Source organism: Cynocephalus volans, chromosome 8 (assembly GCF_027409185.1).
Source record: "Cynocephalus volans isolate mCynVol1 chromosome 8, mCynVol1.pri, whole genome shotgun sequence".
Classification (NCBI taxonomy): domain Eukaryota; kingdom Metazoa; phylum Chordata; class Mammalia; order Dermoptera; family Cynocephalidae; genus Cynocephalus; species Cynocephalus volans.
The window spans coordinates 38,379,947-38,406,428 of NC_084467.1; the positions used below are offsets into that span (position 1 = coordinate 38,379,947).

The 26,482-nt window shown below is 48.8% G+C and overlaps 1 protein-coding gene across 1 annotated transcript; it reads left to right on the forward strand.

The window, feature by feature from the left end:
- The first annotated feature begins 974 nt into the window (after positions 1–974).
- LOC134383152 (cytochrome P450 4B1) lies at positions 975–20,893 on the forward strand. The gene is made up of 12 exons (XM_063103979.1): positions 975–1,154; positions 6,184–6,325; positions 6,515–6,559; positions 7,851–7,978; positions 8,915–9,039; positions 9,345–9,496; positions 9,642–9,748; positions 10,538–10,728; positions 19,412–19,545; positions 19,975–20,039; positions 20,145–20,227; positions 20,646–20,893. The coding sequence occupies exons 1-12, from the start codon at positions 975–977 to the stop codon at positions 20,827–20,829; spliced, it is 1,536 nt and encodes a 511-aa protein (XP_062960049.1). The 3' UTR covers positions 20,830–20,893.
- The last annotated feature ends 5,589 nt before the right edge of the window (positions 20,894–26,482 follow it).

Consider the following 26,482-nt stretch of genomic DNA (forward strand, 5'->3'; position numbering starts at 1 on the left):
CTACCTTGTTTGTGGCCTTAACTCTGCCCACTATGAAAGGAACTCTGCATCCAAATCTCTTCATCTGAAGCATTTGCAGTGAATTTTGTTTCTACTGGAACCCTGACTGATACAACTCAATACTGGAAGGAGAAGCAACAGACTCTCTCCAGGCAAGATGGGACCTGGGTCAAGCTTGTTCTTCAACAGAACCCTCGGATGTGGAGCTGAGAGCTGCCACTGCCTTGCTGTGCAACTTTGGATATTTCCCTGCCCCTCTGTGAGTCTAAGCGGCTCCATCTATCCAGGAGGGATTGGATTTGATGAGCTCTCCTCATCACCCTGAAAGTAATATATGTTCCTGAGTGTCAAGTTTATTTTATGGTTTTAGGAGTGGAGTTGGACCTTTTCTGACTCAAAATCTCCCTTCTGGGGTTAGAACTTTGTCCCTGAAGGTGCCTCACACACAAAAAAGACCTGAAGAGTCACGAGCCTGGCATATGTGCAAGCCCTCCCAAGGGGACAGTGGAAGGGGACAGTGGCAGCTTTTTGTAAGAAAGCATAGGCAAGCTGAGCCTCAGTTCTATTATCTGGGAAATGGGTATAAAGAGCAAGTACCTATGACCTCTTTGTTCTTTGGGTTAGATAAGGTAGCATGTAAAAAAGTGCCTGAAACATATACAGTGCTTGTATGAAAGGGCAGTTGAATTGTGAATTGCCATCTGTTTGCTCCTCCAAGGAACCAAGGGGGAATGCCCATTGTCTGGTTTCTTTGAAGCATACTGCCTGGTCTCTGTTCAGCGGAGTTCTGGGAGAAGTCGCCAGGCTCTTTCTTCTGTTGCCTATGACTTTTAGAATTGCTGTCTCCGCCCTGTGGCGCTCAGCCCAGCCTGGGCTGCTGCTGGCTGCAGGGCGTGTCTGGGAGTGGGTCCAGATTCAAAGGAACCCAGGGGCAGCTGGAGGTGGGTCAGAGGCTGGTGGCTGAAACTCTAGCCATGGTGCTTGCCCTCTTCTCCCCGATCCTCTCCCACCTGGGCCTGTGGGCTTCTGGACTGATCTTGGTCTTAGGCTTCCTGAAGCTCAGCTGCCTCCTACTGCGGAGGCAGAAGTTGGCCAGGGCCATGGACAGCTTCCCAGGACCCCCTACCCACTGGCTCTTCGGGCATGCTCTCGAGGTACGTGGGGGAGAAGGTGGGGTGGAGAAAGAAAAAATAGCCTCCCTTCCTTTAGAGAACCAGGCCCAATACCCTGGGGACTGTGGAGAGAGACTGAAACTTGGCACAGGTGTGATGTCTGGGGAGCCATAGTTCCTGTTCAGCCTTCCCCCCCGATGTCTCCCTCATTCCTGCCTTTGAAGCTGGCTTCAGAAGCAGGAGGGGCTTCAAAGCTGGGGGACCAAGCGGACTACAGAATCCTTGCCATTATTCTGAGTCTCAAAGTCCAGACAAGGCTCTGCTGAAGGCTGGGTGACGGCATTGGAGAAAAACCAAAGTCCCTGGAGAGCCTGACAGAACCAGACAATCATGTACAGCTTAATCAGTATCTTCTTTGTTCTGCACAGTTTAAAGATTTCCATTTCTAAAGCAGAAAATGAAAGTGACAGTAGAGATGAATGCTGTCACATAAGAGGCAGTCCAGAGCATCCAAGCAGCTGGTGCTCCCAGAGGTGGGGCTCTCCCTGCCATGCCTATGGATGGCTCAGTAGCTGTGACATCTTCCTGGGTTCAGATCCTGGCTTGTCCTCTGCTTACCTCAGGGTGGTGGGGACCACCCTAGCACTCACTCTCAGGAAAACCTTAGTTCCCTCCTGTCATGGGGATAGACAAGAGGTTTCTAAACACAGGACAGGGAATTGTAATCAACTGGGAGAAGCAGATTCCTGGGCCTCCAGCCCTTGGAGATTCTAATATGTCAGATTGAGAGTAGGAGTCTGAATTTAAAAACCTTCCCAAGTGTTTTGATCTGCAGCCAGGTTTGGAAACCCAGCTATAGGTGTCAGAGATTAAGGCTCAGAGAGAGACATAGTTCCTTCTCCCACCTCCTGAATCCATTTTCCTCATTCTCAGTCTGGGTGGTTGCCTTTCTTCCTGACTGACACTGGAAATGAGCTTGACCTCTGGGGTTATTCTTGCCCCTACAGATGACCCTTTTTAGATGGCTTAGTAATCTGCATGTATCCTGGGACATCCGGGAAAGAAAAGAGTGGGTCAGGCAAATGCATCGGAACCAGGACTGGGCTGTCAAGGAGCTTTCTGTCTGGAGGGGAGACAAACATCAGCACCTTCCCTGCTCCAAGCCGGGAGAGGTGCCTCCCCGGGATTCCACACCAGCCCCGTTCTTTTTTTCTCAGTGCTTGTCTTGTTGGGTTGTCATCTTCTATTTACTTGCTCATCTTCCCCACTAGACTGTGACCCCTGGAGGATGGAGATCTGGTCTGATTCATCCCTGTACCCTCAAGGTCCAGTGCCAAGCCTGGCACAGAATAGGCAGCACTGAATGAACCAACAGTGAATGTTGGAGAGGAGGGGGTGGGTACTTACAGAGGAGAGAGAGTGACAGAGAAGAAAAGCCGAGGGACCAGGAGGGTTTGGGAAAGGCTTTGCTAAGTACCAGAGGAGGATCATGGGAAAGTTGAAGTCTGACGCTAATGGGGCATGAGAGGCATTTAGAGAGAAATTCATCCCTTTCCTCTCATGCCCCCTCCACTTCTACATGTCTCTATCAGAGTTGGGTTTATCCTCAGCCAGTGGGCTTCCCTAGGACAGGGACCTTGCTCCCCCATCCCCATGTCAGAGATGGCTGCTGTATTCCCCCTAGCTGTTCCTGCCCCCACCTTGAGAGTGTGCGGAGGGCCTGGAACATAGCCTCGGTCTGGCTTCTTGGCTCTAACTATCTGAAAGGCTTTTGCTTGGCACCCAGTAGGGTGGGGAAGGGTTGGAGGGGTGGTGGCTCTTGGGCACTACAAAGGTTTCTTAGGGAAGCATCACAGGCACAGCAGCACTTCTGCATTCCTCCAGAGCTTGGCACCTCTTCTCTTGTTTGTATCCACACCTGAACCTGACAAATGGGGAGGGCATAGTGGGGATTATTTTCTCTAATGTAAAGATGAGGGAACAGGTTCAGAGGAGGCAAGGTATTTGCCTAAGTCAGGAATTGAGTCAAGGCTGGGTCCAGGGATTCCTGCATTTTAATTCAGGACATGATCAGTCCATAAAAGGTAACTGCAAATTTGATTCCTAGGCCCAGCACTGGTGGCAGTAGAAAGGAAAGAAAGACTGGTGGGTGAAGGCATGGGGGCACAGAAGAGCTGTCCATCAAGATTAATGTCTCTCTTCTTGGTCTCCAGTTACAGCCTGGAGGCATTAGTAGCATCCACCTGCATCCTCCTTAGTTCTCAGAATGTGTCCCCTTGAGGCAAGGGCACGTCCTTTTCTTCTAGCACAGAGAGGACTTTGCACATACTAGGTGCTCAGCCATATATTGTTGGCCTGAGGTTGGGACCGCCTGGGAGGGGCCAACAAATCTGACCTGTGAGAGAGAGAGAGAGAGTGTGTGTGTGTGTGTGTGTGTGTGTGTGTGTGTGTGTGTGTGTGTGTGTGTGTGTACAGGGGAGAATGCCAGCTCCCAGCCCAAGGAGCCGTGACTCCCTGAGACTGCAGAGGCCTCTTTCCCAGCCCTGCCCATTGCTGTGACATCCCATTGACCTTGTATAGTGAAGACGGGGCTGTGGCTCATCTTCACTCAGCAAACATTTATCACGGGCCTTTTCTGTGCCCTGTTAGGTGAGTCACTTCACCTTTCTGTGTTTCTGTTTCCTTATCGATAAAATGGAGATAATCATCCTTACCCTGCTGGATTAGGAGAGGATAGAAATGGTAAAGTACAGGTACTTTGAAACTGCTGGGCAGATAAATATCAGGTGTTAGATTATTGTAGAAGGATTCTTGCTGCATAACACCCTGAGGCATTTGCTTCCTTCGTCCTCTTTCTTTCTCCCAAATCAAACCAGTCTTTGGTTCCTCTTTTCCCAAGCAACGAGCATTGTCTGATCAAAACTCCAGGTCTGGCCCTATGCTGAGGCCAGAGGATGAAGAAACAAGTCAAAGAGCCTGCTCTAGAGGAACCAGGTCTTTAGGAGAGATGGACAGCACAGCACAAGTGCTACAGATCCTGGTCCTAGAGAATGGCCTCCCGTCAGCCTGAAGAGTCAGGGAAGGTCCAGTGAAGTGATGCTGAGACAAATCCTAAAAGAGCTGGAAGTAGTAGCCTGTGCAAGTGCAGAAGGAAAGGCAGAGGACACTCCCTGTGCAAAAAGGGAGAGGCTAGAAAGAACATTGTGTGTTTAGGAAATGAAATTATCGTTTGAGGTCTAGAATCTGCCTGTGTAAGTAGCTCAGCACTTCTGGAGTGGCGAGAGGGAGGACAGAATGGAGGGTGAGGCTGGAGGTGGGTAGGGGCAGGTCACCTAGATCCTTGAGGCCATGTCAAAAGGCTTTACTGTATTCTGAGGGCAATGGGGAGCCATTGAAGGGACTTAAGCAAGGGAGGGACAAAGTCAGACTTGTGTTTTAGAAAGATCACTTTGACTTTGAGGCAGTGAATAGATCAGCTGAGGGCAAATAGGAGGCAGGGAGACGAGGGTGGAAGTGATCCAGGCAGATGTTAAAGAGAAAGCTGGTGGGATGGAGAGGAGTGAGAGGTAGAGCAGGCTGGGTCTTGGTGTGGTGGGCATGGGAGAGGGAGGCATCAAGGCCTCCACCATAACCAGACATGAGGGTTTCAGTGAGGTCCCCTTCATGCACTAGGAAAAGGGGAACAAAGATTGTCCTTGGGGCTTTGAGGCATCAACATAGCTGGATCAGAGCAGAATTTGGCAAAGTCACCTAAAGAGAGGAAAGGATCCCTTGAGCCACAAGACTGAATCGTAACCAGGAGGAATGAATTTCTGTGTGTAAAGCTCCTCGACTACGCCAGTTGTAGGGCTCTTTTACCTGCCTGTAATCCTGCTGACTGGGCCAATTGTCGAGCTAGGGCTAGGTCTGGAGCTCACAGACCCCTCAAGCCTGTTCACAGACTGGGTCACAAACCCTTTACATGACAGGCTGGGTCACCAGACTCCTCACATGCCAGGCTGGGTCACCAGACCCCTCACACGCAGGTCTATGAGCTAGGTAACCAGCAAACAGGTCCTTGGAAGACATAGGTTGGAAAAGCATGGCTGTGTGGGTGGTGGCGGCCGCCCGAGGCAGATACCAGCCAGACTGCGGTGCCAACTCCACCCACCCACATACCTACACACACACAATTTGTTTACTGAACCACCCCCAACTGGCCCTGAGGTGACAGGGCCTGATTAAACTGCTCTATTCTCCCAACACTATGTGTAATTTTAAAATGTGGGCATCTGAGACCCAGAAAGAGGAGGCTCAGAGGGTGCAGCACCTGTCAGTGTCTGGACATGGGAGCCGTGGGTACTGGATTTGGAGAGTTTCATGGTGGGGTTCTCCTCCTGTGAGCTGGTACATGTGGCTCTCTTAGCTCTGGTTTGCTGATTCCAATGTAAAAGTCACTTGGTGGGCCTGCAGCGGGGAGGGGCAGCTCCCCCAGTGTGTCCCCCTTGGTATTGCTCTAAACCATGGAGAAAACTACTTCCATGTATGAGTGATAGTACGGGGGTGGATGTGGTGGTTCTATTCCTAGGTATGGGAGGCGGGCAGTTTTGGGGGCAAACCCGATGTGTAGACATGTGTGCATGAACATGAGTTTGGAAATGTTGGGTCTGAGGGGCCTGGAGGAGGTCATGCAGAGATGTCAGTGGGGGAGTCGGGTGGGGTTTGCTGATGTTTCTGGACCTCAGGAGAAAGATAAGCTGGGACACACTGTGGATTGAGGAATCACCGGCAGGTAGATGGCAAGGTGAGCCACAGAGTAGGTGAAAGCCTCCAGGGAGAAAATGCAGCTTGGGAAGAGGCCACGGAGGGGATTTGGAGGAGCATCATCTCAGGCACTAGGCACCTTTGTAAGAGCAGAACTGGACTGAGATCAGTGGCTGGGCCGAGGAATGTTCAGGAGAGGGGGTGCAGGAGGAGGGAGGGAAGTCCCAGGGCCTGCCTGGCCAGCCTCCTCCCTTCCACTCCCAGGGTCTTGAGGTTGGCTGGTGACGCTGGGTTCCTGAGTGGCCCTGGCCTTCTGTCATCATTTCAGATGCAGCAGACAGGGAGCCTGGATAAAGTGGTGTCCTGGGCCCACCAGTTTCCCTATGCTCACCCACTCTGGTTTGGACAGTTGCTTGGCTTCCTGAACATCTATGAGCCCGACTATGCCAAAGCTGTGTACAGCCGTGGAGGTGAGGTGCTCCTGGAAAAGGCTGGGGCTTCCTGAGAGCAGAGGGCTCAGGGCACAATGTGGGGAGGAGGCCTGGGTCTGTGCTTTAAGTCTGGGAAGAGGGTGGCTGAGGTCCTCACACTATTCATCAATAAGCCTTCTCTGGGAACCTCCTGTCTCCACTCTACCCTATCTTCTCTTTCTCCTGCAGACCCTAAGGCCCCGGATGTGTATAACTTCTTCCTCCAGTGGACTGGTGAGTGAATGCTTGCCTTTCCTGCCCTTCCCACCCCAGACCCTTGGAGCTGGGTGACCAGGGTCCTGCCCTTCCCCTTCCAGTCAGTTATTTCATCAACTGGACAGCCTGGCCCCAGGTGCCCATCCTAAGCTTGGCTGTTCAGTGGGGAGACGGAGGAGGAGCAGGAGAGCTCCTAGTTGGCTGGGGAAGTGGGACCCAGGCACCTTCTCTTGCCTGGCCTGTGTTCTTGCCTGGACTGGCAGGACAAGACTCTGAAGAATGAGTGTGAAGAATGGCTTCCCGGAGGAGGTGGCACTAGAGTTTGTCCTATAGGAGACTTTTATAGGCAGTGTAGTCCAGGACAAGTGTCTGAGGAAAGTATAGGACCATGGCTGGTGTTACCAGAGGCGGCAAGGCTGTCTGAGTGCCTGGAAGGCACAGTGTGGCTGGGAGATGAGACTGGGCAGGAAGGACTGGACTGTCAGAATGAGGAGTGTGGTTTGATGTTTAGGATAGGTGGGAGCCATTGAGTATTCTTGAGCCAAGGCCATATGCTTCTCCAAAGCCTGTCTGTTACTCATGATCCCATGGAATCCTCACCATCTTCCTGGGAGCTGAGAAGGGGCAGGGCCAAGAGGAAAAAAAAAAAAAATTCCCAAACCTATTCACTCACCCAATAACAGGGAAATCTTTTTGTGATTCTAACTCTGTCTTCAATTATCAAATGGAGAGTAAGATGAAAGGACAGACAGAAAAGGCTTAGGAATATGAAGAGGCAGTTTTGAAAACAATAATGCATTTTAACTCTGGGTTTGTGGATGTGTTTGGGGGTAGGGAGTAGGAGGATAGGGTCCTGTCTGAGGCCATGAGGTGCAAGCACAGCAGATTGTTCCCCAGGTCCTGAAGCTATGGCCTCAGTCTCAGCAGCTGAGAGTCAAGGCCCAGCTGGCTTCCTTTCTGCCTGGCTGTCCTCAGGGAGATGCATCTCCTTTGTCTGAGCCCAGTGTCATCCTGACACAAGTCCCTGGAGCCCAGGCTTTATGGGTACAGCTGAGAGGCAAAAACTGAGTTGTCTTGTCCTGAGGAGGGAGCTCACTCAGCCAAGAACTGCTGCCACCTCTGGTTTCTGAGGCCCCGGCAGCCTGGGGGTGAGGGCAAAGAGGGTAATACTGGGTCTCTTAGTGGCCCACCCCCGGAGGGTTCCAGACTCAGGGATAAAGTGGGGTGGGGCGTGCGTGGCCCCAGGATGCTGGGGCTGGTGTGGTATTGCCTGGACTGACCAGTCCTCCCTCTCTCATGCCTTCCCCAGGGAAAGGCCTGCTGGTTCTGGAGGGGTCCAAGTGGTTTCAGCACCGCAAGCTGCTCACACCTGGCTTCCATTATGATGTGCTGAAGCCCTATGTGGCTGTGTTTGCTGACTCCACGCGTGTCATGCTGGTGAGCTACCTGCGCCAGGCTCCTGGAGGCTGTCGGCTGCTGGGTCAGCCCCTCCCCATCCTGATTTTGCCCTGGGGGAGGGCAGGTGGTGCTTTGCAGTGGGGAGAATTGATGAGGCCCCTAGGCTCCATTCTGAGTGCAATAGCAGGATCAAAGTGCTGCTCTGCTGACACCTGTGCACGCCACAGATGCACACCAACACCTGCTGCATGCCACAGCTGCAAATCCATACCTGCTGCATGCCATGGCTGCAAGTCCACACCTGCTGCGTGCCACCGCTGACTAGGTGTTGAAGCTCTGGGTGCCCAGGCAGCCCTGGGCCTCGTCCACCAGGAGACCCAGCCCTCTTTCTTCTGCGAACAAAGGCTCTATGAGGCCTTTATAAGGCTCCTCCTATAGCAGATTTGAGGGCTGCCTATATTTAAGTGTATCAGGAAAGCCTCTCATATCCAGAAAGTGTCTCCTCCTTATTTTCTGCCTACCACGAGTGCCTAAAATAATGTCGCTACAACTCATGTCTATCAGGCATGTCAGGGATCAGTCTGAGAGTCTCAGGACTGGGTAATCCCAAACGTCACCCAGGCTCATCTTTCTCCTTGCAGGAAGCTCCTCCCAGCATTACTGCAGGCCTAATTTACACACAGGCTGTGCTGGGCTCACCATCTCTTGGCCCTTCTGTTCCCTTATAAGGTGCCCTGACTATGTGCTGCTCAAGATCTGTTACCTGGTCTTGCCTTCTGAGCCTGAAGCCAAGAGGCTGCCAAACTCCTGCTGCCCCACCCTCACATTCCAGCAGGATAGACGGCAGGGAGGCACTGGGATTGTGTGTGTGAAGGGGGCTTGGTGGCAGAGGACAGGTTATAGGTCTTGGAGGGCAGGGTGGAGGGGCATCCAGCCCAGCTGGCCCCCACATTGCCTCCTTTCTCTGGGCTCTAGGACAAGTGGGAGGAAAAGGCCGGTGAGGGTAAGTCCTTTGACATCTTCTGCGATGTGGGCCGCATGGCACTGGACTCACTCATGAAGTGCACCTTTGGGAGAGGAGAGAGCGGCCTGGACGACAGGTCAGGAGGCACCTCAGGGCTGATCACATTCTCCTCCTAAGCCTGCTTGGAGGGGAGAGTTGGCAGGGCTCCTAGGCTCTGGTATGTGACAATATAGGGTCCTGTCCTAGGGAGCCCCAGCTCAGGGGGAGCCAGACCATGCTCATGGTGGGGAGACATCTCTGACTCTAGTGAGGGGGCTTAAAGACAGGAAGAGGAAGGGCAGGAAGAACTGTGGTTGGGTTGGATCCTGCAAGGGTGCTGCTCTGGGCTCTGTTCTTGGGTCAGTGTCTGAGCTGCCCTCTCCGCCACCCTCGGCTAAGCAGGGACAGCAGCTACTACCTGGCAGTCAGAGATCTCACTCTGCTGATGCAGCAGCGCCTTGAGTCCTTCCAGTACCATAACGACTTCATCTACTGGCTCACCCCACATGGCCGCCGCTTCCTGCAGGCCTGCCAAGTGGCCCACAACCATACAGGTGGGCCTTTCCTTCAGGGTCCACCCCTAGGAAGTCGGGGTTCCTCCTCCCTGCCCCTCTGCACTCCCTCCCATTGCAGGACGTCAGTTCCCCTTTGGGCAGAGGGTGGGTTCCCAAGCAGCAACACCCTGTCCTTCTGAGCCAGACCAGGTCATCAGGGAGCGGAAGGCAGCCCTGCAGGATGAGAAAGAGCAGAAGAAGATCCAGAACCGGAGACACCTGGACTTCCTGGACATTCTCCTGCGTGCTCAGGTGAGTGCGCAGTTGCCCACCCCTACCTGAGAACTAGTCCCAGAGGGGTCTTCAGACTGCCCTCCTAGGACAGAGCTCACTGGACAGCAGAAGGAGATGGTAAGCATTTCCCCCTCTTTACCCAGCAAATATAACTTGTTTCTTGTCCCATGACACATATCAGTGAAGGTTCAGAGGTGGGCAGGTGCAAGGTGTGTGTAGCTGGATTGTGGCATCAGAGAGATGTAGTTGGGAGCCTAAGTCACATGGTAGCGGCCTGAAGACATTTCTAGACTTCTAAGATCCCTAAGAATCTTGGTACCATAGGATCTTAGACTTCATTAATTCATCAATTAATTCATTCAGTTGGTCCTTTATTCATTCACTCCACAGACTCACTGAGCTTCTCCCCTGGCTTAGTTCCTGTGCTAGGATTCAGAGATGGGCAAGACCTGGCCCTGCCCTCCAGACATTTACAGTTTAGTGGAGGAGATAGTAGATGGATGCTGATAAAGATGCTTTCCTCTGCCAGGTGACATTCCATGTGCCAAGCGAGCAGAGCTGACAGTCAGGGCTGGATAAGGTCACAGGTCACTTGGCCAGAGAGATCAGGGAGGGCTTCCTGGAGCAGGAGGTATCTAGGCTGGGCTTGGAAGAAAGAAATTTGGGAAAGGTCTCAATCCCAGCCTGAAAAGGAGCTTTCACCTCCTCTCCCAGCCCTACATTTGACAACTATTGACAGCTAGTGTTAGGAGTTCTCGGTACCTACTTCGGATGCCTTGAGCTGTCTTTATACCTTCCCTAACCCAGGATGAAAATGGGGTCAAGCTGTCAGATGCAGACCTCCGGGCTGAAGTGGACACATTCATGTTTGAAGGCCATGACACCACTACCAGTGGCATCTCCTGGTTTCTCTACTGCATGGCCCTGTACCCTGAGCATCAGCGTCGCTGTAGGGAGGAGGCCTGCGAGATCCTAGGGGACCGGGACTCCTTCCAGTGGTGAGTCAGGCTAAGTGTGAGCCCAGCCTATCCCACTCAGCCCCAGGGAAGAGCTGTGCCCAGCCTGTCCTGTGCCATCGAAGGACAACACAGGGCCGTCCTGCAAACTAGGTGAGAGCAGCACGGCTGTCCTGTGCCCAGCCTGTCCAGTGCTGTAGGTTTTTTGGGTGACTGAGTATGGATGTACCCTTGAGCCCATTCTCCCAAAATGGAGCCTTTTCAGATGTGTCACATAGAGACAGTTGTCAATAGGAGGCTGACTTTCTATGTGCTGACTCCCTCTGATGGCAGAACCTGACTACCCTTCTGGGTTCCTGGAGAGAGTAGGCAGGGCTGGGAGAGAAGGTGGAAATGGGGGATGAACAGAGCCTGGACACCCAGTCCCTGGCCACCTGCCTTTGGGTGGCAGTATGTAGCCTCCAGACTCCATGTATCTCCCTCTGGTGAAGGAGAAAAGACTATTTCCCAAACTCCACCACTTAAGAACTTTCAATTGTTCCTCCCTGTTTCTTGGCCGGGACTGAATTTCTGGACACGACACAAATTGACCCCGACCCCTCTTTATAGCACGATCTCTGGGAATCTCTCACAGGCTTCCCTGCCCCACTGCCCACATGTCCCTCTCCCAGCTTCTCCTCCCTTCCAGCCTTTGATCCCAACAGGCACCTCACTTTCTCTCTGGGATCCTGGGCTGTTCCAGCACAGGGCTAGGAATGCACCAGAGGCACAGAAAATGCTCAGTCGATGGGAGAAATTTAGATACACTTGAGGAGGACTGACCTGTAAATCCAGGGTCTGAGACTTGGAGGATGACGCTTCTGTTGCCCATTTTTATTGGTTGGATGTTGGAGACCTCCCAGCGTGTTCAGCCACAGGCCAGGTGCTAACAGGGGTGCAGATGGGAAGAGGAGGAGGAGGAGCCAAGTTGCTGCCCTTGGAGAGTCTTTAGAGAAACAAACTTACATAATCAAAAGCTAGAGAAAACCGCAGGGTTGAGTGGCCTGGATATTGAGGGCAGAGGGAAGGGGTGGGGCTCGCATTGACTTTTTAAGGAGGGTTAAACTTAGGCAAAGAAAGAGAGCTGCACATTCTTGGCTGGGTAACAATATGAACACAGCCTGAGGAAGGGAGCTGAAATATTTATTTTATTTTCATTTCATTCCATCTGGAACTTGATGCAACTTAGTGACACATTCAATAAAATAGTAAAACACAAATGAAAAATCAGGACCACGGGGAAAAAAGACTTGGAGTTTGGGGCTCTGTAATAAGGTATTGCACAGTATTACAACTGGACCTCATACTGGGTCTGAGCTTCCTGGTGGCTAAAGGAAAAAGAGAAATACATATATGTATATTATATTTATACATGCACGTGCACACACACACACACACACACACACACACACACACACACACACACACACGTTTACCTGGTCTTGTCATTGTTCATGCATTGAACAATGCATGAACATTGGTTGGTTTATTCACCCAATGGGTGTCAGTCTCTGTTCCTTCGCATTACAGCTCTAAAGAGAATACCAAACAGAACCTAAAGAACTGTCCCTTGTGGGCTTCTGTGGGGCCCTGAGAGACACAGAAGTGAACTTGTCTTTTTTTTTTTTTTTATTTTTTTTATTTTTATTTTTATTTTTTTTTTTTAAATTTTATTTTGTCGATATACATACATTGTAGCTGATTATTGCTCCCCATCACCAAAACCTCCCTCCCCCTCTCCCCCCCAACCATGTCCTTTCTGTTTGTTTGTTGTATCAACTTCAAATAATTGTGGTTGTTATATCTTCTTCCCCCCCCCCAGGTTTGTGTGTGTATGTGTGTATGTGTGTGTGAATTTATATATTAATTTTTAGCTCCCTCCAATAAGTGAGAACATGTGGTATTTCTCTTTCTGTGCCTGACTTGTTTCACTTAATATAATTCTCTCGAGGTCCATCCATGTTGTTGCAAATGGCAGTATTTCATTCGTTTTTATAGCTGAGTAGTATTCCATTGTGTAGATGTACCACATTTTCCGTATCCACTCATCTGATGATGGGCATTTGGGCTGGTTCCAACTCTTGGCTATTGTAAAGAGTGCTGCGATGAACATTGGGGAACAGGTATACCTTCGACTTGATGATTTCCATTCCTCTGGGTATATTCCCAACAGTGGGATGGCTGGGTCGTATGGTAGATCTATGTGCAATTGTTTAAGGAACCTCCATACCATTTTCCATAGAGGCTGCACCATTTTGCAATCCCACCAACAATGTATGAGAGTTCCTTTTTCTCCGCAGCCTCGCCAGCATTTATCGTTCATAGTCTTTTGGATTTTAGCCATCCTAACTGGGGTTAGATGGTATCTCAATGTGGTTTTGATTTGCATTTCCCGGATGCTGAGTGATGTTGAGCATTTTTTCATATGTCTGTTGGCCATTTGTATATCTTCCTTAGAGAAATGCCTACTTAGCTCTTTTGCCCATTTTTTAATTGGGTTGCTTGTTTTCTTCTTGTAAAGTTGTTTGAGTTCCTTATATATTCTGGATATTAATCCTTTGTCAGATGTATATTTTGCAAATATTTTCTCCCACTCTGTTGGTTGTCTTTTAACTCTTTTAATTGTTTCTTTTGCTGTGCAGAAGCTTTTTAGTTTGATATAATCCCATTTGTTTATTTTTCCTTTGGTTGCCCGTGCTTTTGGGGTCATATTCATGAAGTCTGTGCCCAGTCCTATTTCCTGAAGTGTTTCCCCTATGTTTTCTTTAAGAAGTTTTATTGTCTCAGGGTGTATATTTAAATCCTTAATCCATTTTGAGTTGATTTTAGTATACGGTGAGAGGTATGGATCTAGTTTCATACTCCTGCATATCGATATCCAGTTATCCCAGCACCACTTGCTGAAGAGGCAGTCCCTTCCCCAGTGAATAGGCTTGGTGCCTTTGTCAAAGATCAGATGGCAGTAAGTGTGTGGGTTGATTTCTGGATTCTCTATTCTATTCCATTGGTCAGTGTGTCTGTTTTTATGCCAGTACCATACTGTTTTGGTTATTATAGCTTTGTAGTATAGCTTAAAGTCAGGTAGTGTTATGCCTCCAGCTTTATTTTTTTTGCTGAGCATTGCTTTGGCTATTCGTGGTCTTTTATTGTTCCATATAAATGTCTGAATAGTTTTTTCCATTTCTGAGAAAAATGTCTTTGGAATTTTGATGGGGATTGCATTGAATTTGTATATCACTTTGGGTAGTATGGACATTTTCACTATGTTGATTCTTCCAATCCAAGAGCATGGAATATCTTTCCATCTTCTTGTATCCTCTCTAATTTCTCTCAGCAGTGGTTTGTAGTTCTCATTATAGAGATTTTTCACCTCCTTGGTTAACTCAATTCCTAAGCATTTTATTTTTTTGGTGGCTATTGTAAATGGGCAGGCTTTCTTGATTTCTCCTTCTGCATGTTCACTATTGGAGAAAAGAAATGCTACTGATTTTTGTGTGTTGATTTTGTATCCTGCTACTGTGCTGAAATCATTTATCAATTCCAAGAGTTTTTTTGTAGAGGTTTTAGGCTGTTCGATATATAGGATCATGTCATCTGCAAACAGGGACAGTTTGACTTCATCTTTTCCAATCTGGATGCCCTTTATTTCCTTCTCTTCTCTGATTGCTCTGGCTAGTACTTCCAACACTATGTTGAATAAGAGTGGTGAGAGTGGGCATCCTTGTCTAGTGCCTGTTCTTAAAGGAAAAGCTTTCAGCTTTTCCCCATTCAGGATGATATTGGCAGTGGGTTTGTCATATATGGCTTTAATTATGTTGAGATACTTTCCCTCTATACCTAACTTATAGAGGGTCTTTGTCATGAATGAGTGCTGAACTTTATCAAATGCTTTTTCAGCATCTATAGAGATGATCATATGGTCCTTGTGTTTGAGTTTATTAATATGGTGTATCACATTTATTGATTTGCGTATGTTGAACCAACCTTGCATCCCTGGGATGAATCCCACTTGATCGTGATGAATAATTTTTCGTATGTGTTGCTGTATTCTGTTTGCTAGTATTTTAGTGAGGATTTTTGCATCTATATTCATCAAGGATATCGGCCTGTAGTTTTCTTTTTTGGTTATATCTTTACCTGGTTTTGGTATCAGGATGATGTTTGCTTCATAGAATGAGTTTGGGAGATTTGCGTCCGTTTCAATCTTTTGGAATAGTTTGTAAAGAATCGGTGTCAATTCCTCTTTGAATGTTTGGTAAAATTCTGCTGTGAATCCATCTGGTCCTGGGCTTTTCTTTGTTGGGAGCCTTCTGATAACAGCTTCAATCTCCTTTATTGTTATTGGTCTGTTCAAATTTTCTACGTCTTCACGGTTCAGTTTTGGGAGCTTGTGTGTGTCCAGAAATTTATCCATTTCCTCCAGATTTTCAAATTTGTTGGCGTATAGTTGTTTATAGTAGTCTCGAATGATTCCTTGTATTTCAGATGAATCAGTTGTAATATCGCCTTTTTCATTTCTAATTTTTGTTATTTGAGTCTTCTCTCTTCTTTTTTTTGTTAGCCATGCTAATGGTTTGTCAATTTTATTTATCTTTTCAAAAAACCAACTTTTTGATTCGTTGATCTTTTGAATTGTTTTTTGGTTTTCAATTTCATTCAGTTCTGCTCTGATCTTAATGATTTCTTTCCGTCTGCTAACTTTAGGATTGGATTGTTCTTGTTTTTCTAGTTCTTTAAGGTGAAGTGTTAGGTTGTTCACTTGCCATCTTTCCATTCTTCTGAAGTGAGCATTTAATGCAATAAATTTTCCCCTCAATACTGCTTTTGCAGTATCCCACAGGTTTTGGTATGATGTATCATTGTTTTCATTAGTTTCAATAAACTTTTTGATTTCCTGCTTGATTTCTTCTTGGACCCATATGTCATTAAGTAGAATGCTGTTTAATTTCCATGTGTTTGTATAGTTTCCAGAGTTTCGTTTGTTATTAATTTCTAGTTTTAATCCATTGTGGTCTGAGAAGATACATGGGATAATTCCAATTTTTTTGAATTTATTGAGACTTGATTTGTGACCTAATATGTGATCTATCCTGGAGAATGATCCATGTGCTGATGAGAAGAATGAATATTCTGAGGTTGTTGGGTGGAATGTTCTGTAGATATCTGCCAATTCCAATTGGTCTAGAGTCTTGTTTAGATCTTGTGTTTCTCTACTGATTCTTTGCCTAGATGATCTGTCTAATATTGACAGTGGAGTGTTCAGGTCCCCTGCTATTATGGTATTAGTGTCTATTTCCTTCTTTAGGTCTAATAGAGTTTGTTTTATAAATCTGGCTGCTCCAACATTGGGTGCGTACATATTTATGATTGTTATGTCTTCTTGATGGATCAGTCCTTTTATCATTAAGTAGTGTCCCTCATTGTCTCTTTTTATGGTTTTTAGTTTAAAGTCTATTTTGTCAGATATAAGAATAGCCACTCCAGCTCGTTTTTCTTTTCTGTTTGCATGGTAAATCTTTTTCCATCCTTTCACTCTTAGTCTGTGTGAATCTTTATGGGTGAGGTGGGTCTCTTGTAGGCAGCATATAGTTGTGTCCTGCTTTTTGATCCAGTCAGCCAGTCTGTGTCTTTTAATTGGGGAATTTAAGCCTTTAACATTAAGAGTTGTTATTGAAAGGTGTTGATTTATTCCTAGCATTTTATTGGTTGTTTGGTTGTCTTAGGTGTCTTTTGTTCCTTGCTTTCTGATTTACTGTTTGGTTTCTTTGTTTGTTGGTTCCTTAGGTTGTAGATAGTGTTTTTGTTAGCTTGTTTTCTCTTCACGAATGCCATTTTTATTGTACTAGTGGGTTTAGATTTTTCTTAGGTTTTTATGGCAGTGGTAGTTATTTTTCAGGAACCAAACCCAGTACTCCCTTGAGGATTTCTTGTAAGGGTGGTCTTGTGGTAGTGAACTCCCGCAGTTTTTGTTTGTCTGAGAAATATACTATTTGCCCCTCATTTCGGAAGGATAGCCTTGCAGGGTAGAGTATTCTTGGCTGGCAATCTTTGTCTTTTAGTATTTTGAAAATATCATCCCATTCCTTTCTAGCTTTTAGGGTTTGTGATGAAAAGTCTGATGTTAACCTGATTGGGGCTCCCTTATAGGTGATTTGACGCTTCTCTCTTGCAGCTTTTAAGATTCTCTCTTTGTCTCTGAGTTTTGCCAATTTGACTATGACATGTCTTGGAGAAGGCCTTTTTGGGTTGAATACGTTTGGAGATCGTTGAACTTCCTGGATCTGAAGATCTGTGATTTTTCCTATACCTGGGAAGTTTTCTGCCACTATTTTTTTGAATATGTTTTCAATGGAATCTCCATTTTCCTCCCCTTCTGGAATACCCATGACTCGGATATTTGAGCGCTTGAGGTTGTCTGATATCTCTCTCAGATTTTCTTCCATGTCCTTGATTCTTTTTTCTTTCTTTTTGTCTGCTTGTGTTATTTCAAACAGCCCATCTTCAAGTTCAGAGGTTCTCTCTTCAACTTCGACAAGCCTGCTGGTTAAACTCTCCGTTGTGTTTTTTATTTCGCTGAATAACTTCTTCAGTTCAGCAAGTTCTGCTACATTTTTTTTCAGGACATTGATTTCCTTGTATATTTCCTCTTTCAGATCCTGTATACTTTTCCTCATTTCATCATGATGTCTAGCTGAGTTTTCTTGTATCTCATTCAGTTTCCTTAGAATTATCACTCGAAATTCCTTGTCAGTTATTTCAAGGGCTTCTTGTTCTATAGGATCTAGAGTATGAGATTTATTAACTTTTGGTGGTGTACTTTCTTGATTTTTTGTATTTCTGGTGTCTTTTTTTTGGTGTTTATTCATTGTGGCAGGGGGTTTCACAGCCCACCGGTTTAAGACTAATGACTAACTAGGATGTTGCTATGGTTGCCAATTTGGTATGGCTCCCGCCGTGACTGCTCAGTTGGCCTCTAGTGTCTTGTGTGTGTGGTTGCCTCGGGTCTTGGGCTTCTCCGGGGATCCACCTTTCTAGTCAGCTTGTACTCTGCTGGGCTGGTGGATCACGTACCACAGGGTGTGTGATCTCTGTTGAGCTTTCACTTTCTGTACAGTACTTCTCCCCGTTCCGTGTGCTCTGGCCCAGGCTGTTAGATCGTGCAGTGGCGACCCCACCGGGTGTGTGGTTTCTGTCGAGTCTCCGCCTCCCTGGCCGCACGTCTCCCCCCTCTGTGCACACTGTGCTGGGCTGGGGCGTGTCTTCTGCACCCCTCGTCTATCAGCTGGGCCTTCAAGACCCTGCTCAGCACCGCCTCGCCCAGGAAGTCTACCAGGTTTCTGCTAGGCACAGACGACCGGTCTCTCTGGGTGCCTTTGTAGCACTGTGTAGATCTTTCTCGGGTCTTGTTCACCTTTGTATCCCCCCGGTATAAACCGAGTCTAGTGCCCGCCTGCAGCCTGCTCTCCGGCAGGTTCAAGCGGACCTGGGAACTCTCCTACCACACTATTCCCAACCAGAAATTCGTTAGGCTTTTTTCCAAACTGGTGGTCGCAGAGATGGTATCTGCCTCCCAGTAACAGGAAGTTTACCGGGCCGGAGTCCAGGGTGTGGTGGAGTGACAGTCGGCCCGCCCGTACTTCCTAGCCCTCCCAAAACTGGTCGGGACGCCCCACACCCCCAGCCCTGCCAGAGAACCGCGGAGGGAGTGGGAGAGGAGGTCGGCCCGCAGGGTCCGGAAAGCCCCGCGCCAGGCCAAGCAAATAGGCTCAGTGATGGCCGAGCAGGGCGGAGCTGCCCGCACCTGGGAAAATGGAGGCAGCACCGTGGCAATGAGTGGCCTGGTGGTGCAGGCGGAAGCCGCGTGGGCATCCACCCCCCGAACAGAGCTGTGCCAGGGATCACTCACAGTGCTGTGCCAGGTCGGGCGCTCGCTCTGTCTCTGGTTTGTTGCCTTCCGTGTTCTCGGCGCTGCCGCCTCGGGCTGTTCAGTCGCGGCGCCGCTCGGGCGCTCCCAGGAATCTTCTTTAATGCCGGCCTGAAACCTCGAATCCTGAATAGGGCAGCTGACCGCCTTCAGCGCGGCCCCAGCCTCCGGGAACCTGGCTGCATCCACAGCAGCCCTGGCGCCGTGTTCCCTGTTTCAAGACTCACTTTTGCAGCTAAGAATCAGTTCTTTTCCTGCTCCACACTTCAAAGCTGTTGCCTGTAAATGAGGCAGCCTCTCCTGCCGGGGGCAAAGTGGCGTTGAACCCCTACGACCGGCCAGCAGCAGCAGTCCTCCCTTAAGAGATGGCCAGAGGAAGGTCCACAAGTTTCCCGGCTGCCTGAGGCCCAGTGGCCACCTTTTCCACCTCAGCTACTCCGCGCCAGCCGCCGCAGCCGCCGCCATCTTGAAACTCCCGTGAACTTGTCTTTGATGGCTGGGTGCATATACATTTCTAGGGTCCTGTGCCTTCCCCTCCTAGCAGTGAAGATGAGGAGGGGATGGGGGAAAGTGGAAACAGATCCCTTGGATCTGAGTGGCCACCCTGAGTCTGGTCTGGCCTGGGCACTCAGAGCCCTTGTGCACTCTGACCCTTGAGTGTGTGGTGAGAATGAGGGTGTGGGGAGTTTGAGCTGGGGCCTGTCTTCTCCTGGGATCCCATTGTTCACCATTCCCAGAGTGTCCTGGTTGTGTCACTGGCAGGGATGATCTGGGCAAGATGACTTATCTTACTATGTGCATCAAGGAGAGCTTTCGCCTCTACCCGCCTGTGCCCCAGGTGTACCGCCAGCTCAGCAAGCCTGTCAGCTTTGTGGATGGCCGCTGTCTACCTGCAGGTGAGATGGGATAGATTTAGGGGTGGAACTGGAGTTCTGTGGATGCTTCTCTGACACCCTCTATGCCTTTAGCCAAATCTTTCCACTAATCAGGAAGAGCTCAGGCTTTGTGTTCAGAAAACCCTGGGTTCAAATCCTGACTCCACAACACATGGGTAAATTCCTCTACCTCTAAACCTCCATTTCCTCTTCTATAAAGTGAGGATGAGAAGAGCACCTACTTTTCAAGGTTTTTGTCAGGATTAAAGAGACAATATTCATCAGGGCTGTCATGTACTACCATGCAGGTTGTGCCCTGTACAAAGTCAAGGAGCATCATTCGCATAGATATGATGCTGTGCAGTGCACATCCTGCACAAATGTATGTGGTAGCTTCATAAAGAGTGCTTAGCCTTGTACCTGGTCACCAGGCCTCTGCTCTGCCCACAGGCAGCCTGATCTCTCTGCACATCTATGCCCTCCATAGGAACAGCACGGTGTGGCCTGATCCTGAGGTACCTCAGCCCTGGGTTCAGAGGTCAGACTGGGCGGGGAACTGTGAGGGTCACCCTCTGCCAGGACCTGGTGGGTATTTAAGCAAGACCTGTCTGTCCCCTCAGGTCTTTGATCCTTTGTGCTTTTCCCCCGAGAATGTGGCCGGACGCCACCCCTTTGCCTTCATGCCCTTCTCTGCCGGGCCCAGGTAGGGAGAGGCCAGCATCCCTGGGCCCTCAGGATTGGGGAGGTGAGGGTGGAGGACACTGTGGAGGATGTATCATTAATGGGGTGCTCTGGGTAAGGGGGACCAGGCTGGGTTTGTGGTGATCCTAAAGCAAGGAAAGCTCCAGGGACCTTCTTCTTGCCATTATCATACTCCCATCCCTGAGAAGTTGTGGAACAGGAGAGTCAGCCCAAAAGAGGCCAAAACCCCAACGTGAATCTACTCAGTCTGGAGCCCTCAGCGTGCTCCCAAGATCTGTTTCTTAAGCCCAGGTCAATCAGTCTGTCAGACAGTTATTTATCCAAAAATATTTATTGCTTTTTGTTGGCCAATAAGAGCATTGGATTTCATTACTCTGCACACCCCAGATCCTGATGCCTCCCTGCTTTGCTCACTGCAGGAACTGCATTGGGCAGCAGTTTGCCTTGAATGAGATGAAGGTGGTCACGGCCCTCTGCTTGCTCCGCTTTGAGTTCTCTCTGGACCCTACGCGGCCACCTATCAAGACAACACAATTGGTCCTGCGCTCCAAGAATGGTATCCATCTCCACCTGAAGCCACTGGGCCCTGGGTCTGGGAAGTAGCTCTGAAGCCAGACTGCCTGGGCTAGAATCCTGGTTGCACCTCTGATCAACTGGGTGGCCCTGGGCAAGAAGCTACCCTCTTTGTGCCTTAGATTTCCTATCTGTAGTATAAGATTTTTTAAAAAAAATCTTTTTTATAGAGTTGTTGTGAGAGAAAGCATATAAAGTTCTTTGTTCAGTGCCTAGAACATAGCAAGTACTCACTAAATGTTAGCTATTATTACATAATAAAGAAGAAACTGAGGACCTGGGGAGGGAAAGAATCACCACGAGAATTCAAAGGCAGGCTCTCTGACTCCAGAGCTCTTTGTACTACTGTTCCTCATGCTGTGAGTGAAAAGTGGGTGCAAGCTAAGCAGGGAAAGAGGGCCCAAAGTCCCTGGTGAGAGGGGACGAGGATGTAGGGATGGAGAGTAACCACAGAACTGGAGCAAAGTTTGGTGGAATGAGGTGTAAGTAGGTGCATGCCCCTCTTTCCTTGGTTTTAGACAGATAGAAATAAGAAAGAGTTTTTCAGAATCTTGGGCAAAGATCACTCTTGCTGTGAACTGGCAAGGAACTTGGCTGCATTCTGTCCATGCCCTAGGAGTTTGTGGAAAGTGGGACTTAAGAGTTGTGAACCAGAATGTTTGGCAGAAGAAATTTCCAAGCAGCGATTCATTAAGGAAGCTGCATGGCTACTTCCAGCAGGCTATGCTGAGTTATGGTGGCAAAGGCATGACATAAAGCCAGAATTTAAAATGGAAGCAGGGTGTAAAGATTTGGAAAATTTGCAGCCTGTACAAGTGGGAGAGAAGCAGAGAGCATTTGGGGAAGAAAAATTCAATGGTGTTGAGAAGATTAACACAAAAGTACAGGATTATCTAGAGAAGGGGAAACTGGCCTTGATGGTGTTGCAGAAGCCTCTGAGGCCAACCCTTCCATTTCAGGCCCAAAGACATAGGGAGACAAAATGGTTTGGGGGAACAGGCCTGAGGTGCCCTCCATGGGCTTGCTGCCCAAGACCACCTTGGGAAGCTGCTTCCAGCACCGGCACCCCAGCTGCTCTGGTTGCCCCAGCTGTGGCCAAATTGGCCTCAGGTGTGGCTGGACCCTCAGCTTTGGAAAATACAAGCTGGAAGCCTTGGAAGCATCCACGTGGTGTTGGGTCTGCAGACTTGTAGAATGTTAGAGCTGTGGAGGCTTGGGAGCCTCTACCCTGATTTCAGAGGATGTATGGAAAAGGAAAAGATCTGTCACAGTGGTGGAGTCACCACAGACAACCTTCACTAGAGTAATGCCGAGTAGAAACATGCAGTCTGAGTTGCAGCAGAGAAACCCCATTAGCACTGCGCCTAGTGGAGCCGTGAGAGTGGGACTGCCATGGAGACCCCAGACCTGTGGAGCTACCAGCGTGCAACACCAGCCTGTGAGAACTAAAGCATCACCTGAGACCAGGAAAGCCATAGCAGCAGAACTGCCTGACGACTTGGGGACTTTATCCCCACACCAGCATGCAGAGGAGGTTGAACATGGAGTCAAGGTACATGATTCATCAGATTTGTGATTTAATGCCTACCCTACCGGGTTTCAGACTTGTTTGGGACCTGTTACACCTTTCTTTTGGCCTATTTCTCTCTTTTGGAATGGGAATATGTACCCTATGTTTGTCCCACCATTGTATCTTGGAAATAGATAACTTGTATTGATTTCACAGATGGGACTTTGAACTTTGGACTTTTGAGTTGAAACAAGCTAAGGCTTTGGGGACGAAATGAATATATTTGCATGTGAAAAAGATATGAGTTTTGGGGGCCAGGGGTGGAATGTAGTGAATTGAGTTATGTCCCCCCAAAACTCATTGAAGCTTGAATTGTGTTCCCCAAGTTTTATGTATTAGAAACAGCCCCTACTGTGACTGTTAAGAGGGTGGGAAATCCTATTATGGTGATTGGATTGTAGGACTGTGCAGTAGTGAATGGATTAAAAATGGTGGTCAGGGGCGTGGTTCTGAGGGCTTTAAAAGAATAGGAGAGTCTGTCTGTCTTTCTCTTTGCTCTCTCTGCTTCCACCATCTTGCAATGTGAGACCCCTGGGTGACTGTTGCCACCACCAGATGGACTTTGGACTTCCCAGCCTCAGAAACTGTAAGCAATAAATATCATTTTTCCTCATAAATCACCCAGTTTCAGGTATTTTGTTATAAGCAACATAAACAGACTAATACACTGAGACAGTACAAAATAATGAATAATTCTAAAGCAAACTCCCATGTAACCAGCACTGAAGTCAAGGAATATGGAATACAGTTTCACAGGTGTGTCTTCTGCCCCTCCTGAAATGTGTCTCTGTAACATGCCTGTCATCATGAGTCTGTGTCTCACAGTCATACAGTACTCCGGGCATTTGAGGTTTGGCCAGGGAAGGTGGCAGAGTGGCATTAGTGGGGGGAATTCCTGGAAGAAAGAAAGCCTCCTTTGAATTAGCTTGAATTAGGCTTTGAGGCATGGGTGAGGTATGAAGGTTCAAAGAAGGACTTTTGGGGGAGAGCTCAGGCCCAGGACCACGTGATAGAAGTCTTTCCTTGGCAGTCTCTGTAGCAGCTGCCTGATGGCTGGGGAACAAGGTCTAAGGCCACTAGTGTGCTCCAATTCAGGAATGAGACAGGGATGGAGACTGGTGGGGGTTGGAGGGTGGACAGGAGAGAGTAGTTATAGCCCTGGGATTGGTTATGTCTCTGTGGCACCCAGGGGATGCACTGTCTGGAGATATATCCTTTCCGTTCTTGATGCTTCCCCTCTTGGAAGAAGGCCACAGCTCTGACAAGTCTTCCACAGGTCACGTGCTCACTCCTGCAAAGTCCTGTCAAGACGCAGACCTCCTTGTCCACGTGAGGCTGGGATGCAGAGGTACTAGCCAGGCTGTGCCTCCTAGCTGTCTGACCTGTACCCTATGCCACCAACTCCCCCCTCTATCCCGGCACCTGGACAGACAGTTCTCTGCACATGCGAAGATAAGATTTCAACAGCCATCACCTGGGAACTAAGCCCAGTAGTCGTAAACACCACGTGCCCCTGGGTGGCACCTGAGTCTAAAATGCATCAACTTCACATAACTCTTTGGATCTTGAGGAGGCCTGTGAGGCTGCATGGGAGGAGACCATTATCCCACTTCAATATTAAGGGAAGGAACCTATAGGATATGCATCTTGGAGGAGCTTGAACTGAGACCTCTAGCTCTGGCCTCTTTTGACCTAGTCTCCGTCATTAGTATTGACACTCTCTTTGAGAGTGTGTGTTGGTGGAAAACAGAGCTGAGGGCTCTGGTGCCAGAGGAAAGGGGAAGGTCTCTGTGGGAGGGGAGGATGGAGGTTGGGGACTGGAGAGCATCATAGATAGATTCTACTTTATCCTTACAGCTCTCTGAACACACCCTGCTGCCTCCTATGATCCTGGGCATGTGTACACATGTGCGTGTGTGGAGTGTGGAATGTGTGATGGGCATGAACGGGTGTGGCCATACCCGAGTGTGTATGTGTGTGTCATGGGAGGGTGTACATATGGGTGTGAAGTCAGCCTGGGTCTTGCCCATTGCCTCGCATGAGCAGGGTCACTTCTTGGCCATTCATTCTCCTCCTGTAGAATTCTGTGGTTAGAGCACCTGTCCATGCCTTGCCACCCAAAATCCTGAGCTCCCATTGTCCTGTGCTGTCTGAATATAGCCAGCAAGAGCCCTTCTGCACCATTTGATGTCAGGGGACTTGTCAAGCATCCTGTCCAGGGCATTCCCAGCTTACTCTCCTGCCAGCAACCTCCCCCCACCCGCCTAACTGAGTCTCCTGCCTATTTCCTGCCTCTTTTCAGAGCAGATCTCCACTAGCCCAGTAACCTGGGAGGCCAGGGGTCTAGTATGGAAGACCTGCCTATAGGCACTGACTGGCAGAGAAGCTCCTTCAGAAAAGCAGAACATTGCATCACACTGCAAGCAGATGGCTGCATGGGGGTCTGTCTATGGCATCCAGGGCCCGGTGCTAAGAATGGAGAGAGAAGTGGGAGGGACATATTTCCTCAGACCCAGCAAGAGAAGCATGGCCTGGGTTGAGAGAGGCTGGTGGAAGCAGGGACACAAGCCCAGGGAGCCTGGTGGAGGTGCACAGAGGGCTGAGTGCCAGGAATAGGGCCCAGGGTCAGAAGCACCAGCACTAGGAAGTCACCAAGCATGGCAGAGTTGGTGATGCCCCTTCTCCTTCAGGGTGGCCAGCCAGGGAGGCAGCAGACTGCCAAGAGGCTGTCTTTGGGGTCTGAGATCCTCTCCCACTAGCCCCACCCATTTGCCCACCTGCCCTTCTCAGGGGGACTCTTTAGTGTTCTGAGAGCTGAGTTAGTCCTGAGGGCCTGGTAAGACTACATCTTGAGGGGGAAAAATGCATCAGGGAAAAACAAAGCCTAGGGGGCCAGAATGGACTGTCTCTTGAAGGGAGCTCAGGAATTTCAATTCCTTTTTATTCATCAAATGTTTGTTGAGCACAGTTGGCTGAAAAATCAGAGTTCTGATGGGAGGTAATGATATGGTAAGTATGGTTCTGAGCATGTTGACCTGGTGTTTATTTCACTCTATGGAGCGGCTCAAATCCATGCTGAAGCCCTGATCCCCAGGCCAGTGCCTACTTGAATGACATCCTGGGATATCCACCGTGCCCCTAAGGCTGCCATTGCCTAAGCCAGCCAGGGGCAGGTAGTCCTGTTGTGCAGGGGGATTGACTATTTCTCCAGTCCTTCAAGTGTGCTGAAGATTTGGAGGTGGGAAAAGAGGGCTCTGTATCCACCATACTCCTTTTTTCTTGGATGATGAGCAAAGTGTGGGTTCAACATGATGCCTGTGTACTCTTTTATACCATCCACTTTTGGGGAACCCTACTCTCACAGTAATGGTCTGAGAGTGTTATCCTGTGTGGCTGTGTCTGATGGCTGTCTGTGGGTCACATGTATTTGGGTACAATCTGTGAGAGTGTGTGTTGTGTGAGGGTATGTGAAAGTGAAGAATGAACTCACCAGCATCACTCAGACTGAGTCTGCCATGAGCCCCAAGCAGGGCTTCAGGATATCATAGTGGAAGACTGGGGTCAGTGTGTGCCAGAGTTGGAACCACATTTTCCTATTCAACAGGAGTAAGCCATACCCTAGGTCAGAAATGGGGTGTGTCTGTCCTGCAGAGAGAAAGCCAGAAGAAAGTACAGCATAGGCAAAGGCAGGAAGAGCATGGTGCATTTCAGGAATGTGAGCTTCCCAATTGGACTGGTGCATTTGGTATGATTATGACAGCTGTGAGTTAAAGGTTGAAAAAGTGTTGGGAGCAGGTCACAGAGGAACTGAAATAAATGTGAGGCTGAGAATGTTTGATGAGAACTGAAAAGTGATATGGAAGAGGGTGAGCCTCAGGAGGGCTCACACCACTGGCAGGAAAAGGTGAGGATCTGGTTAGAAAAATAGAAATAGGGCTTGATTTAGCAATGGTGTCACGACATTGGTGGCCCATCACCTGTTGTTCTCTGTGAGCCAAAGAGATAGCTCTTGGCAAACCTGACTGGTGAGTGGACTGCAGTCCTAGTGTATATGTATGTACCAATCCAGGGAGCCAGGAATCTGTAGGAACAATTAGATTTGGAGTCTGAAAG

Excerpts from the sequence above, each read along its gene's own strand:
- LOC134383152 (XM_063103979.1), top strand. The coding sequence starts at position 975 with ATGGTGCTTGCCCTCTTCTCCCCGATCCTCTCCCACCTGGGCCTGTGG. Across the intron at positions 6,560-7,850 it reads CTTCTTCCTCCAGTGGACTG|GGAAAGGCCTGCTGGTTCTG; the intron begins GTGAGTGAATGC and ends TGCCTTCCCCAG. Across the intron at positions 7,979-8,914 it reads ACTCCACGCGTGTCATGCTG|GACAAGTGGGAGGAAAAGGC; the intron begins GTGAGCTACCTG and ends TCTGGGCTCTAG.